At 53.6% G+C, this 17,532-nt stretch overlaps 1 protein-coding gene across 1 annotated transcript in view; it reads right to left on the bottom strand.

Moving 5' to 3' along the window:
- Window positions 1-17,532, bottom strand: part of NOC2L (NOC2 like nucleolar associated transcriptional repressor) — an 83,983-nt gene that overhangs the window by 20,471 nt on the left and 45,980 nt on the right. The window contains exon 16 of the mRNA XM_034753612.1: window positions 8,920-9,033. Coding sequence (XP_034609503.1) covers window positions 8,920-9,033 — 114 coding nt within the window. The remainder of the gene's footprint in view (window positions 1-8,919; window positions 9,034-17,532) is intronic.

The raw sequence follows: 17,532 nt of genomic DNA, 5'->3' as shown, positions 1-17,532 counted from the left end.
GACACGGGACGGGATGGGGAAGTGCTCTGAAGTGGCACCGAGCATCCTCTCTCTCGGGTGCTTGGCTGGCTGGTTCTTGCTCACATGCTCAGGGTCTAACTGATTGCTGTATGTGGGGTCAGGAAGCAATTTCCAGGTCAGATTGGCAGTGACCATGGGGGTTTTTCCACCTTCCTCTGCAGCAGGTGGGTCACTTGCCAGGATTATCTGGGTCTATCCTGCCACTGCAGGGGCTTCGGGCACTGCTGCCCCTCAGCCCTTCCTGTTCACTGTGTGTCACATAATGGTCTAGTCTCCTGTGGGCTGTCATACCTTGGTCTCATTCTGGGTGCCAGGTTTAGTGTGTGGAGGCGGGGAGGGGGTGGTGGCCTGCGACGGAGATGTGGTCCTTCTGCCCTTCAATTCTACAACTCTGTGCAAACCAAATCCCACCTGCTCTCCGAACACCAGCTGCCCTGCTGGGGCCTGGCCACACACCTCCTGGGGAACCACTCACGCTCAATAGCCTTCTGGGAATAATTCTCCCAGCTCCCACCTGCCAGGCCACCCCCGAGGCGCTCATCTCTGGGCAGAATCACTTCAGCGCCTCCACGAGATCCAACACGTTAGGAGAGGCGGTGAAGCACTCTCCTGATACAAAAGCAGCTTCAGCAGAGAGAGAGAGAGAGAGAGAGAGAGGCGCATCTCATCCAAAAGTCAATTCCAGCTCGTTGGCTTCACTGCTGTGGTCCCCAGCTGGGCAATATTGATTCTGGGAGCAGAGCACTCACAAACAATGACCAAGAACACTAGGACTGAAGGTCAGAGGCTGGCCAGGCAGGACTGAACCACCACCCACTTGCAGGGTCTTGGTTTTAAATGATCTCCCGCCTCCCCATCCACTACGGTGTGGCCTGCTCTCCTGCAGCCCCTCCAGACATCTCCCAAGTCACCTGTGTTTCAAGAATGTGCAGAGAAAGCAGCATGTGACCGGCTTTAACACCGCAACATGCCATGGGATAGATGTGGGCAGCATCCCGCAGTGGGTGTCAGCTCCACAGACCCAGTCAGCCCCTTCGAGCTGAGATACTCTTTTGCCTTTGCAATCTCCCAGTCGTGCAAAATTCCACTCTGGCTGCAGGAAGGATTCCTGTGGACGGGCGAGTGAACATCACTGTTTTCCTTCTAACCATCACCGCAAGGGAAAGCAAATAGATTTGGTGTCTGGGCTGCTACATTTTTCAGGACTTTTGCAAGGCTGCACTATGGGCAAGTCTTGCTCGTGCCCCTTCCCTCTGCATCAGTCTCCTCTCTATCTTGCTTGAAGCAAGACAACTGAGGGCACGTCTACACTGCAATCAAAGTGTCTGACTGCAGCTCATGTAGACACACCCGAGCTAGCTTCAATCTAGCTAGCTGGCAGACTGGCAGCAGCGAAGCCATGGCAGCACGAGCGTCAGCAGAGGCAGTGAAGTTTGCCTGGCACCCTGGGAAGTACTCGGGCAGCTGGCCCATGTGTCCACAGCTTCACTGTTACCAGTAGCTGAGTGAGGAAGGTCACAGCTAGCGCCAGGAGTTGCCCCCCGACTGCAGTGCAGAACTACCCTCAAAGTATACCCAGGAGCCCAGAGGAGGCTGCATCACTGCCTCCGATCTAAAAACAAAAGCGGGCTGGCTTTCAGCCTTGCGATCTGTGCATCTCTGTGCACTAACTTTCCACATAGCCCACAACGGCCATGCAGAACACTAGATACTGGCCCATTTGGCCAGGCGTGCAAACAAAGCAGGGGACTTGTGCATACAGGAGTGTTTGTGTGCAAAGTAAGCGTGCAAACACAAAGGGCCCTTAGGGTTCAAAGCTGGCTCTGTGCCGTTCTGTATTACCCTCAATCTTTTGCAGTGCGCCTGGGAAGACGCCTTCGCCAAACTACCCAGAAACATGCCCGAGTCTCAGCACAGACGTGAAGTTTAAACTAGCGTTGCCTTACCTTGATCCCAGTGACTATTTCATTTGCTATTATAATTATTTATAGCGCCTAGGAGCCCCAGAGCGAATGCTCATCGTGCTAGGCACTGTACAAACACATCATGCTGCCCAACTCCCCAACGTCACTGGAAACCTCTGGGACTTCCTTGCAATGCTCTGCCGTTTTATTAAGATAAACACTAATGTTATTGGGGAAAGCCATCAACTTCCTACGCTACATCAGTCATAAACACGTGACCGCATTCTGGTCCCAATACCAACTTCCAGGGTATGTTGTTAGCTTCCACTCCACGCTGAGCGGCAGCTGTTTATTAAGACTCAGTTTCCTATCACGTAGCTACTCAAAGGGTTAGCTGGGGGCAAGGGGAGCTCAATCTTGCATTTCAGTCCCATTCCCAGTCCTCCAAAGATTGGCAAAGTCTTTCGGGAATGAGAGGCGCACCCAGGACCAGGTTTTTATAACATAAGCAGGGACAAATTAGGAGCTAAACATTAGGTTTGATGATTTTTGCATTTCATAATCAATAATTTGGGGAGGGATAGCTCAGTGGTTTGAGCATTGGCCTGCTAAACCCAGGGTTGTGAATTCAATCCTTGAGGGGGCCACTTAGGGTTCTGGGGCAAAAATCAGTACTTGGCCCTGCTAGTGAGGGCAGGGGGCTGGACTCGATGACCTTTCAAGGTCCCTTCCAGTTCTAGGAGATAGGATATCTTTGTTTATTTATGGTTTTATCTTTTCCCCTCATTGCAGGATGAGCTCCAATATAGGCCTATTCCCAGGGGTACATTGCCCGGCCTAGGGTTTAAGTGGAAATGGATCTTGGTTTGGAACAAAATTTACCCCATGCCCCGACTGCGCAGAAGTTTGCTTCCTCAAACGAAGGGGAGGGGGGGAGGAAGCCATTTTAATCGACATTTTGCACAACACTCAGGATTTTGCATGACCATTTCTGGGGTGCCCACCTGGAGACACCTTAAAAAGGAGGCCATTTTGGGAACCTACCGAGCACCCACCCTGGTAGAAAATAACTCCTTTACAATGTCTCAAGTTGCCCCCCTCTCCCCAAGATTAAGGCCCCCCCCCCAAATGACTAGTCACTTTCGAGACCGGAAGCCAACAGAAGCAGGATGCAGACCCAAGACTCCCGTCTAGCTGCAGGCTGTGTGCCTCAGACAGGGGCAGTGAGTGGTAATTCTGGGGCCGGCCCAGCTTGGGAGCCAGCCTCTTCAGACTCCCATGACGCTGATTAGTCCGTGTGCTGCTAGAAACCGCTGTGGAGCTGGGGTGGGAATCAGGCAGCCGGGTCAGAGTTGTTAGATGAGGCCAGTTTCACCTCAGAACGAGACTGATTTTTTCAATGGCCGTTAATGGGACGTGGATTTTTCTCAGCCCTAATGGGCCTCACGGTGCTCAGCATCCCGCTGGGGAGCACAATGCTGCATCATTAAGCCAGCAGCCCTCACGGAGGGAGACAACAGCCCCATTCAAAGCACGGAGATCTTCAGGCAGCGCCAGGCCTTTCTGAAATCTCACTTGAAAATTCACCCTTCCCTGCCCTCTTGTCTATTCATCCCGCGCTCCTTCGGGACTGAAACAAAGCCCTACCACTTCCCTTTGACCACGTCCCCCAGCTTTACCCAGCTACCCTTTCACCCTCGCTGCAGGAGCCCCCTCAAGGGGAACCTCACCCCCCCGCTGCCCCGGGAAATCCTCGCTCACTTTTCTATGCATTGTCACCCATCAACAGCTAGCCGCTGGGGTAGCTCCAGTAGCATAACCCCCAGCGTGGGCGGGGAAAGCCAGGGCTGGCACCAGAAGGACCAGCCCCACTTGGGCAAGTCACAGCTCTCCATTTCCTAGCAGGATTTGCAAGCGGTCACTGCTTTCAATGCTAAATTCTATCTCCCAAACCGAACCGCCTGTAAGCGGTGCTCCCCATTCCATCCAGATTGCTGCACTGGGGGCTTATAGCCCCGTGGGCGAATTTCTCCCTGGAGCGTGACTTTGAAAGCATTGAAGATCTCCGAGGTCTCCTCCCACCCTCTGTGGCTTGGCCTGGAGCCAACCACCACCACCACATCCCGTCAACAATTTCAATCGTCCCCCGCCATGCCCTGGGGTTGCTCATTATATCCATTTCCTGCTCCCCAGATGAGCATCCCAGCTCAACCCTTTTAATCATATTAGCATATAGACAGCTTTACTCTGTGGTCCTGACACGAGTGAGCCCTCAGATCCAGCTTCCAAAGGCTGAGTGCTGTGCCTGGAGTGGCAGGCAGAGCATTTGCACGTGGGATGGAGCAGGGGAAAGAGGCAGACACGCTCTTATCTATGTAGGCAGGTCTGAGGTTAGCAGCGGTTGTGTCCAGACTCTCGTTCTGCACTGTCCCCTTAACTGATGTGTTCCCCCAGGGGAAGCTGTTGCTGAATTTGCACAATGCCATAGTTAAGGGCCGATTGGCACTGGCCCTGTGCTCGCCCACCCTGGAGAGTTTCACCCGTTGACTCGGCTGTTACATCCCCAGCAAGCGTAAGACTGTAAGCTCCTTGGGGCAGGGAACATCTGCTGTCCTGGGTTTACACAGCATCTAGCGCACCAGGGTCCTGGCTCTAGGCTGGAGCTCAGAGGCGCTATCGTAATACAAACAATAAATAATAATAAATGGAAAGGAGAGGGTAAGAGGCATGTCCTCATGACCTGACCACCCCTTTGCAGCCAGAGGTCACCCTGCGGCACCCTGCCTCTGTTTTTCCCCCCTTCAGGGCCCTTTAACAACTCCCAGTCCCCAGATAGTTCAAAGAAATCCCCCACTAGTAGGCCTCAAGCCCAATTCAGTCTCTCTCTCCTGATTAATTGAACACAAACTCACACAGGCTTCATCCAGCCGGTCCTTTGCTGTCTCTGCCAGGCCTCCCTGCCTGGAGACCTTCCTCCCACTCTCTCCTGCTTCTTCAGCGTTTGACCTGCTGGTTCTGGGCCCTGCAGGAGCCTTTTCGCTCCCTGCTTCTTCAGCGTTTGACCTGCTGGTTCTGGGCCCTGCAGGAGCCTTTTCACTCCCTGCAGTATCTGCAAACCTAGCTCTAGGCTCCTGGGCTTCCCCCCTTCACTGCAGCTTTCTGCTCTTTTTGCATGGGGACCACCTGGTTCAGCCCAGGTGCGGCTCATTCTGTAATCAGGGCTGGCTTAGTGCAGGGCAAGCCGCCCTGTTCCACAGAGCAATCTAGAGGGAAAACCAGACAAAACCAAGAGCCAGTGGCATCAAGGGAATCCGGTGACCCCCTTCCCCCAGCTACTGAGTCGCAGTTCTCAGCCAGGTACACTTGGCATTTAGATAGCCCTCTACAGCATCAGACAAATACAAGCTAACTAGGAGCACTGCAATCTGTTTCCCCACTGATCTGGTCTCCTGATCATCCGCACCCCATTGCAAAGATTTATTTCCCCCAAGACACCTCCTCTGGCTCTGTTCTAACGTAAGGCGGGTTTGCCTTTTGCACAGCCTTTCCGACTGAGGATTTCAACGTGCTTCAGACAACGATCTTAGCCTGGTGAGGCGGGTCACCCCATTTTACCAGAGGCATGGAGCAGCCAAGTGACCTCTGCAAGGTCAGCAAGGAAGTCCCGAGGCAGAGTGGGGGACAGGTTTCTCGTGAACTGACCCCTCTCTGCTCCGTGTAGGCGGATGACACCCGGGTGGGGAGAACTGAGATGACTGCATCCTACCAGCAGACAGCTGCCAACTCGCATTAGACCGTTACCCTCCAGGATACACTGCTCAGATACAGGCAATTCAGATCTTTTCTTGTCCTCACCCCAACCCTTCGCTCCTCCCCTCTGCCATCAGGAAAGGCCCGACTGAGGCTGGCAAATGCCTGCTGCAAAACAAACCAACCACCCCGCCTAGCGTCCCCACCTCTGAAACGAGGAGCTGTAGAACTGCTAAACGCTCGGAGGATTTGGCCGGCCGCTGGCTAAGCTGCACCCCGGTTCACGACTAGAGACTGGAGAGTGGCTGGCCCTGTCTCACAAAGTCATACTTTCGGCAGCACTAGGACATGCCTCCGATGCATCTCTGAGACACAGGCAGATGGCCTGCCCCACAGATAGTGTTGATCAGCACAGCTCCATGGGCTGCAATGGAGCCGCAGCGATCTGCACCGGCTGACGATCCAGCCCACTGGACTTATTTTCAGTCCCCGATCCCAGTTTGTGGGTCCCTAAATAATTCCTTTACGTGTCAAGGAGCGTCAAGCTTATATGCCTGTTACTCTGCCAAGAGCTGATCCTTCCCCCACCAGCCCCTTTGGCTGCCATGCCCTGAGGCTGCACCCTAGGGTGCTGGGGGTTTTAAACGACCTCTCCAGTAAATTCTGACAATTACTATAGCAACCCTGAAAACAACAGGGGAAAAATCCTAAGCTCCTGGGGACAGGGGCCATCTGTTTGCTCTGTTCGTACAGCGCCAAGCACGATGGGGTCCTAGACCATTTCTGGGGTGTAACGATAATACAAATAAATAATAATAATTAATAGACAGCCTGAAAAGGACTCCCCTCCGACAAGTACAGGCAGCAGGCTCTTTCCTCTCACCAACAACTAGGCACCAATGTTTAACTTGGCAGCGACTAACTGCAACCTGGGATTTAATCTCAAATTCCAGATCCTCTTTCGGCAAGGGATTATGAGGTCGTGGCTATCGGTTAATTGCTTCAACACTCGTCTTACAGCAACGAGCTAAACATTTGCTTGCATAAACCAATTCAAGGGCTCCAACGGCAGTTACATGAAGCGCGGTTCAAAGCTCCCCCCTGCCCTCCCCCTGGCAATCTCAAACTCAAGTATTTGCCCTGAACTCTTCCTACGCTCCACCCAGTCATTATTCTGCCTTTAAGGCAACGGAATCGGCATACCCAGCACAGGAGCTACGTGAATCTCATTCCAGAGGTGCGGCCGGCCAGCCAGGCCCTAACCACACCTGGAATAGGCCCGGGAGAAAGGAAGAGTTAACGCACGTTCATGGGAGACCGTTGGCAGTAGCAGTTCTAGGGCTCCCCAGTTAGGAGAACAAAGAATTTGCCGAAAGCGGCCGTCACGCGTCCCATTCACTGCAGGAATTTCTAAATGGATGCATCACAGCTGCAGCAATTTGGTGCATTATAAAGCTATATAATCAGCGCTCGCCCCCCTTCCCCTGAGCTATTAGCGGCTAAACAGACTGCAAAGCAGCCCAGCATATTTTGCCCTGAAGCCACCAGTGTCAGGAAACCTCCTGTTCAGAAGGGCAGAGATCTTCTACGGCACAGCAGTTTGTGCTGTTCTTTCCCTTCATGCCACTTTTATTTTGACAGGAGTCCCGCGACGTTCCTCTGCTTCGCTAACGCGATGGATGGTGGTTTTAACGGATGTGGATTGCCCAGGCAACGGGAGAGCTCTCTCTACGTGGAAAGGGCTGCAAGTGCGCTAAGCAGGCACCAGCACAAGGTCTAAAACACCACGGCTGCAGTCCATGCCTGGGCCTAAATCAGCACCCTCGATGTGCTAGAAGGTTATTGCATCCAGGTGCTCCGTACAACGGACTCTATTGCACACACCACCTCCCTGGCAGAGTCTTCCTAGAACCCTCCAAATCCCTGGCTCCTTAGCATGCATTCCCGGTAAGCCCTGTACTAGACAAAAGTGTGCTCTAGTGGACAGGCCACTGGACTGGAAATCAGGAGACCTGGGTTCTATTCCCGGTTTGGCTGCTGGCTGACCTTGGACAAGCCATGCCGCTCCTCTGTGCCTCAGTTTCCCCATCTGTAGAAGGGAGATAAATGATGCTGGCCTCCTTTGCAAAGCACTTTGAGGTCTACTGATGAAAGGCGCCGGATGCTATGTTTAACTGACCCTGTGCATAAACAGCCCGAAGAGGAACCTCTCGCTCCGTAATGAAAGCGGGAATCTCCAAAATTCGCTACATGGCTGCGCCTCAAACCCTCAGCGTGCGGAGTGGCTGCCCGCAGGAGGCTGGGAATCTGGAATAGGCTTCCCAAGACTACGAGGAGGCGTGCTGGGAGAGCCGGCTGCCCGACGTACCCTCCGTTCGAGTCCTTCTTCTCACTCGCGGAACCAAACCATCATCGCCCACAGCACTTCCCACTGCAGCTCTTTCCAGCCACAGACTCCAAAGTGCTTTACAGGAAAGGACAAGTATCGCTAGCCATGTTTTACATGCAGGGGAACAGACAGGTGAGATGACTTGCCCTCGGTGTCCCAGTGAGTAGATAGCGAAGTTGGGGACAGAACCCAAGTGTCCTGACTCTCTGTCCGGGATCCTGCCCACTGCACTACGTTGGGGAGGCGGCTGCATGCCCACGATGACTCTTTCAGCCCCACTATCCCCTTTGACAAATAATCAGTGCATAGAATAAAAGGCACTCGATCTGAGCAGCCTCCCAGCTTTATATTTAAAGGTGGGAGCCAAGCAAAGCCCCTCAGCCAAACACCCGGGAGAAGTTTGGACCCAGATCTGAACTCGATAACTCAGCTTCATCTCCGCTTATAACTGCCCTCAGCACAGCGGGACGTCAGCTGGCTACAGGAGCCGACCCAGGCCCAATGCAGCCGTCAGAGGCGGTTCATCCCAGCCTCACAAGCTCATCCCTGCCCGGCGAACCTTGGGAAAGACACTTTAGCCAGGAAGTTGGTCCAAAGACTTGCCACTGGGCTCGGGATCCTGGCAAAGGCAGGCATCAAGGCTGAACGGGAGCTGAAGGCCGTTCAGCGCTTAACTGGCTGGGGCCGCCCAATCAAGCTCTCTGCCAGGTAGCACCCCAAATCACTCCCCCTTCCAGGGCAAAGGTTTCTCAGCCATGCTGCTGAGGGGCCGGCTTTGCTCAGCAACCGTCACATGGGATCTCTTTGGTCTCCCACTGCAGTTAACCAGTGAAGCCGGTGACTTGCGGCCCTTACCCTTTCCTTGCCGCTGATTTCCAGCTGGATCTCTTTCTCCCGCAGCTTCTTCCACTGAGCGTAATACTTGGTCAGAGGTGTCCCCTCTTCCTTGACCTGCTTCTCCCATTGTTCCTGTGGGGGGAGGGAGGAGACAGATGTTAGGCCAGGACCAGAGGCAGACAAAGCAGGGGTTCAAAGCAGGCTTTATGTAACACAGCCACGTAGGGAGCAGGCCCTAGGCTGACAGAGACCGCAGTCCTAGGTCCTGTTCCAAGCAGACACAAGCCACCTCGGAACCTAGATTCTACATTGCAAGGGCAGGGCGAAGTGTGAATTCAGAAGAGTCATTTAAGGTAACCACAGAATCACACATAGCATTGTGGGGTACGTCACACGGGGGGGGGGGGGGGGGGTGTGACTCACTGCTGAGGGTTTGTTGGGGATTTTTCCCCCCGCGGTGTAGACGTACCCATTGACATAAAGACAAGGGCCAAGATTTTCCCCAAGCGACTGCTAGTTTTGGGTGCTCAGCGGGAAACACCTGGAAGGGGCCCAATCCACAGGCGCTCAGCACGTTCCAAAATCCACCCCCCTCTTAGGTGCCAAGCTGGGCAGCCCAAAAATCACTGGTCACTTTGACTGTAAGGGCCAGAATTTCCAGAGTTCAAACGACTACCCTTCGTATCCACCGTGGAGATACAGCCCTGGAGACCAGCGCAGGGAGCTTGGCAAAGGAAGAGATCTGCAGGGGAAGGCTAGACACACCAGGGACTTTGGGGACTGTTCCACACAAGAGCACATGGGACAGTGGGGTTCAGGCATAACCTCAGGCCAGAGGACTCAAGCCTGGTGGCCTAAACGTTTTGTTCCTAAAATCCATATTTCGGCACCTAACAGAAGCAGCCTGATCCTCAATGGTCCTGAACACTTGAAGCACTCAGTGGGCAGCTCTGAAAGTCGGCTCACTTCTATTTAGGGACCAACTGTTAAGCTCTTGGCCCCGGATCTAGGCCTCTCGTACTCCATGGGTTTGCAGGAGAAGAGACAGAGAGACTGACACAGTAGGCGGACTTCAGCGGGATTTCTGTTCATTTCTGGGACCTGTTGGCGCAAATTCGGTCCCCTAAAACTGCTTTGTATGAAGCTTTTGAAACCAAAAACCCACCCGCATTTGCAAAGCGTAAGTGTGACAGACGTTTGCCTGGTTTGTTTTTTATTCTATTGCTAAAGTGTTTAGTTTTAAACAAACATCCCGCAGCAGTGTCGGTCACCCAAACATCACAGCCCGGCGAAGGCAGAACGCGAGATTCACTAACTAACCTACGTTCACTGTCCAAGAAGGGAGAAACAGGAGAAGTCAGTCTCAAATAGCAGAAAGGAAATTAGATGGTTAAAATCTGGCCTGTGATCGGTGAGAGGGCATGTTCAATTCAAATGCATTCTTTTTAACCTGGCAGCATCCCTTTACCGTAGATCCCAGATCGGAACCTTGTCATCTATATTACAGGAGTGCCCCAAGGTGCTGCACAAGCACATGGCGAAAGGCAGCCTAATGCGAGATGGGAGACCATCGGGGTGAGTAACAGTCAGAGGAACAGGCGAAGGAGGACAAGGGAAAGAGCGACAGGAATGTGTGTTTACACAGAGCCATTCAGGATCCAGCAGGAAAGGAGGATTATCCAGACTCAAGTGTCACAAGCAAAACCAGCCCACGCTGAGCAGCTGCACGGCACGTTCTGTTTCCGTCTGTGGGAACGCACCGGCAGCGCAGCAGAGGAGCAGAGGTGGCAGTTCAAATAAGCTTCTCCAGTGGCATCGTTTTGAAAACACCAAGCTTCTGCTTGTAAGAAAGTCAGGTCGGCCTTTTGGGAGCAGCTCATCACAACTCAGACGCGACAGCACACTGGCTGCTGGTGTCAATCAGAGCAGAGTCCACCGGGGAAAAGTACATTTAAAGAGTATTGCATTGCTAAGACAGACAGATAAAGAGAGCAGAGAGACAGCAGCTCCTTACTTTGCAGCAGGCCAGCTCCGCAGCTGGTGGAAGCCAGCATGTATCTACTGAAGACTTTAATGGGGTCACACTGATTTGCACCAGCTCAGGAACTGGCCAGTAGCAGGGAAGGGAAAAGAAGGTGCATCCATGGTCTCTGCACCATGAACAGCACTTTGGTAAATAAATGACAACCGGCTTGTCACACCCACATTCTAATGTTCTGGAACCTATTTATTGAGGGGAGCTGGGGCGGGGGGGGGGGGGGGGGGGAGAGGGTTCAGTCTCCGTCCTCTGAAGCATCAGTGATGGCCCCGTCTGGAGATGGGACACGGGAGAGAGGGGGCCAGGGCTCTGAGGTGGCACCAAGCATTCGCCGTCACAGGTGCTTGGGTGGCTGGTTCTTGCTCATGCTCAGGGAATAACTGATCGCCATATGTAGGGTCAGGAAGCAATTCCCCCCAGGTAAGATTGACCTTGACCTTGGCCTGAGGGGGGGGGGGGGGAGGGTCACCTTCCCCTGTAGCATGGGGCGCAGGTCATTTGTTGGGATTATCTGGGTATTAATTCAGGTATTGGGGCACCTCGGTCCCTCCTATTCTCTGCCTCTGGCACATCCTGGTTTAGTCTCCTGGGGGTTGTAATACTCTGGTCCAATTCTGGTTGTTGGGTTTAGTTTGCGGGTGCTGGGTAGTGTTGGTGGCCTGTGATACACAGGAGGTCAGACCAGATGATCTGGTGGTCCCTTCTGGCCTTAAACACTAGGATTATACACCCAAGAATAGGGACGACAGCATCAAACCAAACAGTCCCTTTCCCGTAATGATGGGCCCCAAGTTTATACCACCCTTTTGGAGCACTGGAAACACACGGCTCTGGACTGCGTGGCTTGAGACCAGGCCTGCTTGCCAGTTATCTACTCTGCTCTTCAACACGCTGACAGACACGCTGTGGTCTCTGGTGACGCAGGCCAGCAGACAGGCCTGTTGTCAGCCAGCTCCACTCTGCTTTCAGTCCTGCTCGTCACAACAGCAAAAGTGGCAGAGTCGTCATCTTTATGCACAGATCAGGGCTGCTCCTGGCTTCCAGCCAGAACTGAGCATTTCAGCCAAGACTCTGAACATTCACGGGGCGGGGGGAACTCTTCTCATGGAGGGAGGCTCTTTGTTCTGTCCAGTGTGCAGAGACATCTATTGTTTTCCATTGGTGATGGACCGGGAAGACCCCAAAATAATGAAAATATTCCCCTTGACTTTTCATTCTGCACCTCAATGGAAAAAGTTGAGAGGGTCAGACACCGAGTCCATCTCAGCTGCTTGCAATTCTCTTTCCCTCCAGCACTATTAATTATTTGGGACAAGAGGTGCTGAGCATGGATTGGGGCTCATCATGCTAAACCCTGTACAAAACACAAAGATGGTCCCTGCCCCAGAGAGCTTCCAACTGAAGTAGGAGGCAACAGGCAACCAGTGAATGCAAGACATGGGGAGCCCAAGGAAACAAGAAGATACACAAGTCAGTCATTCTTCATTAACTGGGACAGGCTGTTAGATGGAAAAGCCCAAAGTGGTTGTTGCCATCCTCCCTTAGCAGGGCGCTTCCAAGGCAGCGTCAAGCTCTCAGGGCTCTTTTAACATCTTGCTTCTGAGCCGTGAACCCAATCCCATGAGGTGCCAGCAGCACGGTGATGACCAAGGTCTTAGAATCATAGAATATCAGGGCTGGAAGGGACCTCAGGAGGTCATCTAGTCCAACCCCCTGCTCAAAGCAGGACCAATCCCCAGATAGATTTTTACCCCAGTTCCCTAAATGGCCCCCTCAAGGATTGAACTCACAACCCCAGGTTTAGCAGGCCAATGCTCAAACCACTGAGCTATCCCTCCCCCCTTGTTTATTCGTGATGTCAGCACAGCTTTAAGGACAGCATCGCTCCTACAGAAAGTCACCGATTGGTCCAGGACGCCTCCTGGGTCACAGGGACCTCTGTGTGTGGGCTTTAATAAAACCTGGAGCACGCTCCGATACCACGGCAAGGAGTATGGTGCAAGAACCTGGACAGGCGAGACAGCCCGTCCGCCCGCATGGGGACAAGAGCGATTACACTGGCCCTAACCCTGCCATCCCATTGGAGGTCTAGTCTCAGACCTCCTGTCCTGTGACGGCAGCTGGTTCCAGGGCCACAGATGTTCTTCGTGTCAAAGTTCCCTACATTTTCCCTGATGAAAGTGAAGGCCATGACTTCTGGTCCAGCCCTCAGACTGAAGGTAACAGCTGATCCCGTCTCTCCAGGGTGCCTTTAGGGTGGGAGGGGCAGGAGGGATGCATTTGCTCTCCCCTCCCTCTTTTCTCTACGCTGAACCTCTCCCAGGTCTCCTAACCTTTGCTCCCCAAGCCCCTCCCACCGGTTTTGCAGCTCTCCTCTGAACTCTCCCTGCCCTTTTCCACCTTTTCCCCAGGAATCAGGAGACTCGCGATAAACCAGAGGCCGAGTACAATGGATGAGAGAGCCAGGGCCATGGCAGATGCTGGCTGTGCTGGGAAAGGTCTCAGGAGCAGCTCATTTTCACCACAGTGGTCAACCGAGTCCCCAGGCGAAAGGGAGACGGGAACAGCTGCCGGCGCCGAGCACAGCTCGCTGCGCAAGAGACGGAGCTTTCACGGGGGCCAGTCGGAGAGCGTGGAGCAAACTCTCACAAGGACCATCACAAACCTCACCACCGTCCCAGACGCTCTCCTCCGACCTGCCTTCTCTAATACAAACACAGCAGAGTGGACATTCAAAACCCAAAAGAAAACCCACAATGCTCCCCGAGTGGAAGAATGATCCGTGCAGTCAAGGTGAGACAGAACAAACCAGAGGTGCGGAGGTTAGTCCCGTCGCTTATTGACCTACTGGAAGCTGCTCAGACAGCCGGCTGAGGGCGGCGGGGTCAGAACCTCTACAGAACAGAGTACGTTTATCCTCGTTTCAGACAGGCTGGCTATCTCTGCAGAGACATAGCTGCATGCCCCGGTGCGCTAATTCCCCTGCCTGCATTTCATGTCACTGCACCAGAGACCCGTACCGGTGCCAAGGAGTCTATGGCCAGGGGTGGATGCTGCGCTCCAGGGTTAAGAGTTAGCGGCAGGCTCCGTTCTCTGCCTGGCTCCCCCCAGTCAAATATTCATTAATGCATTAATCCTATTAGCATCGGAGTCGGCTTCTCAAAGCAGCCCGGGCTCTGGAATATGGCACTTAAAAAAAGATTTAACGTGAGTCATCACCCATGATTCAGAGTTGGATGGGGGCAGGCAGGCAGACATCCAGCATGGCTGCTCCCTCACGGCAAGCAGCTCACGAAGATGGAAAGGGCAGTTGAGCAACTGAAGCATCAGGTTCGACCCCTCTAGTCTCCCTTCGGCCACAGGTTCAAATCCTGGCCGGACCCCCTTTGTCCTTTAGAAGAAGATAATCTAGGCCCATGCAGTATAGCAGAGATGGGTGAAGCTCAAAGTTTTCCCAGATACTCACTACTCCCGGGGACTGCAGAAACGTCTTCATGAAACAAGTCACATGCATGACCCTTATTCCTGTAGAGCCGTTCCCCACAAATCCACATCTCTTAAAAAATAATTTTTCTCTGCTAAAGAGCTGCCTATGAATTGAACCAAAAGCCAAGCTGGGGAAAGTGTAGGCCCTAGAGATACAGTTTAGTTCTAAGCGGAATTTTTCTCTGCCCCTTTTTCCATCTCTCTCGGAGTTTGTTTTCACTCCACCCCTTCTATTCTCCATTTTTTCTTGATCCTTCTCCACCCCACCCCCAACCCGCATTGGATTGCTTTTCTCTGCTCCCTTCTCATCCTCTCCTCTAAGCGGGATGCAAAGCTAAGAATAGTCCAAGATGAACTTTGAGATGAGTTTGCCTGTTCTCTGGGCGGGGCCTTCTGTGACAGGACTTAGAGCTGGGGTCTTGTCTGATCTGTGTGGTCACTGTTGTTAAGTGACAGTAGCGTCTAGAGCCCCAACTAAGATCGGGACCCCACTGTGGCGGGTGCGCGACACTCCCCCTCCCCCAAGGTCATACGCAAAGCCAGGGAGAGAACCAGTCTCGTGGCTTCCAGTCCAGCGTTCCCCCACTCGAACATGCTGCCTCTGTTAAACAAGCACTTCCCAGGACAACAGGAGTTACTCCATGCCCAGGGGCAGGATTCCCCCGGCTCTGCAGCGAGCTGGTTAGCAGCTGCCTCGGCAGGGTGGCTGTGTTTCCCTGCTGTGGCATGAAGAGTACGGGCAGTGGGTGGTCAGACGGGCCTGGGGTGCAGGTACCAGGGCTCTGCTTGCCGCTGCGCAGTGTGCGACTCAGGGCCCCCCCCCCCGGCACATGTGCATGGACGGGAATTCCAGGGAGCATTTGCTTTCAATTGCTCCTGCTGGCAAGGGAGACAAGCAGATGTTTGGCCTCCCTTCCTCCACCCTCTCTGGCGGCGATTTGCTGCCACATACATTGTGAGCCTGGAGGCAGGCGGGTGAACTCAACCCACACGCAGAGGGGCACTGCAAGCCTTGCTGGGAAGCCAGGCCTCTGCGCTAGCTCATGTTCTTGCCCCTTCTCGGAAATCGACGCCGTCGCTTGGCAAGGCGGTGCGGGGCAGCGCAGGGCTACTGTCCACAGGGGACTCCGACCTGCTCTGCAGGCGCATGAGATGGGCCATGATCCCCTCCCTCCCCCAGGAGTGCAGTGTGCACCCGCCGCTCCCCCCATTCCCAGAGGGCAATGCAGTTCCACTACCAACTGCTAACGTGCACGAGGCACAAGCTACGCCCCTTCCCCCCCGTTCCTCCTCGGGCAATGGCTCCCGCCTCTCCATAGTGCAGAGAGCAGCAATCCCACGTTCTGCTGGGAACACGGGCATCCCTGCACAGCAGAACCATAAGCTGCTGCGATATGCCTTTAACTCACAAAACAAGAACCCCCCGAAGCTTGCATGGCAATCCAGCGCTCCCCCACCCTTCCCAGTGCAGCCCATGTGCCGCTGCACTTTGGGGGTCAGCCCAGACTGACTCTTGTCCCTTTCTGCAGCCAGCCACTGCAGGTGCGATATATAAAACAGGAGCTGTGCAGGCAACTAAGTGTTAAAATTAATTATCTTGTTCTGATAAACGGGGCTGCAGCCTGAGCTGCTGGGAGCGAGCAGATAATTGCATAGTTGCTGGAAACCCTTTTTATTCAGCGAATGATCTTACCCGGCCCCGCACCTCGCTGAGAGCCCCAGAGGCTGAAATCTCCGCCTCTGCAGAGCGGGTGGGTGGTCACGGCATCGACAGGGGGAAAAAATAAAATGAAAAAAGCCTTGCTCCAGATGGGAAACCTAATCCCTTTGGCAAGACAGTCCGATCCAGAACGGCATTTATAGAACCAAAGAATACTTAAGTCACTTCAAAACCAGTTCCATCAGCCCCTTAATCCCAGAACAACGCTGCTGCGGCCTGGCGCTGATACACCAGGATTTGAAAGGATAATTTCCCTGCAGTCCACGCAGCTGAGCATCTGAAGATAAATTTGTCTGCAGTGGAACTCCTGCTCCATGCCCAGCGCTAACAGGTGGAGCCTTTCCCAACGCAGAGCTTCAGCCAATTCCCATCGGCGCAGAGTGGCAAAAGCCAGCTCACTCCGACCCCACGGGCTCTTCTGGAGGACGAAATATTTTCACCTCTCCTTCCTTGCCTGGAAGGGAAAGATCCCACCTCAGACGCCCAACGCAACAGCACACAAAAATCTGTTAATGGGACAGCAACTGAGAGTCTGGATTCGGAGCTGGGTTTCAAATGCTCCAGGACTCAGCAGTGAATGGGTCCCAGGAGAGGGTCTGGCCCAAGCAAGAGAGAAATAAAAATTAATGGCTTCAGCATGAGGGAAGCAGCGTTGAGCTGAATTCCCTGGCCATGCTCTCTCCTCTTTCCCCTCTCTCCGGGGGCCTAGCTTGGAACAGACAGGCTACAGGCCAAGGGGAGAGATGCTGGGAGGCAGCATCTCCAACACCACACAGCCAAGAACCATTCTAAGAAGAGGTCAGTGTAGGGAAGCCAGAGAATTCGAGGGTAAGATGATGATGGAATAGAATTTCCACCTCCCCATCCTCTTCCACAATCATGCAAAGCAGGTGTCAGTCTTGGTCAAGCCAAGATAGGAGGGAATTTCACCCCACAGCCCAGAAAGAGTCCATCTCTTTCTCACAGCCCCGCTCCTGGCCTCATAGACTCTAAGGGAGAAGGGACCGTGGTAATCATCTCATCTGACCTCCAGCACATCGCAGGCCACAGAACCTCACCCACCCACTCCTGTAATAGATCCCTAACCTCTGACTGAGTTACTGACGTCCTCAACACATGATTTAAAGACTTCACGTTCCAGAGAATCCACCAGAAGAGACTCACAGAACTGCTGTACGGGCTGCTCTTCTAAGCCAGGCCCACATTAAAAGGCACGAGAAAGAAAGATTGGGTGAGAAATGAGCCAGGGAGCTTCTGATCACTAGCCGATGGTTCAAATCCAGCCCAGCCGCCACGGGAAGCCGCCACCGCCCAATGGCTGCCCGGTGGCCTGTAAGAAATGAGCCAGGTGGGTCTCAGTCCAGTTCCCAACGGACAAGTGCCCACT

Source organism: Trachemys scripta, chromosome 19 (assembly GCF_013100865.1).
Source record: "Trachemys scripta elegans isolate TJP31775 chromosome 19, CAS_Tse_1.0, whole genome shotgun sequence".
NCBI classification, from domain to species: Eukaryota; Metazoa; Chordata; order Testudines; family Emydidae; genus Trachemys; species Trachemys scripta.
The sequence above is the reverse complement of the archived record's forward strand: the minus strand, read 5'-3'. Positions and strand labels throughout refer to the sequence as shown.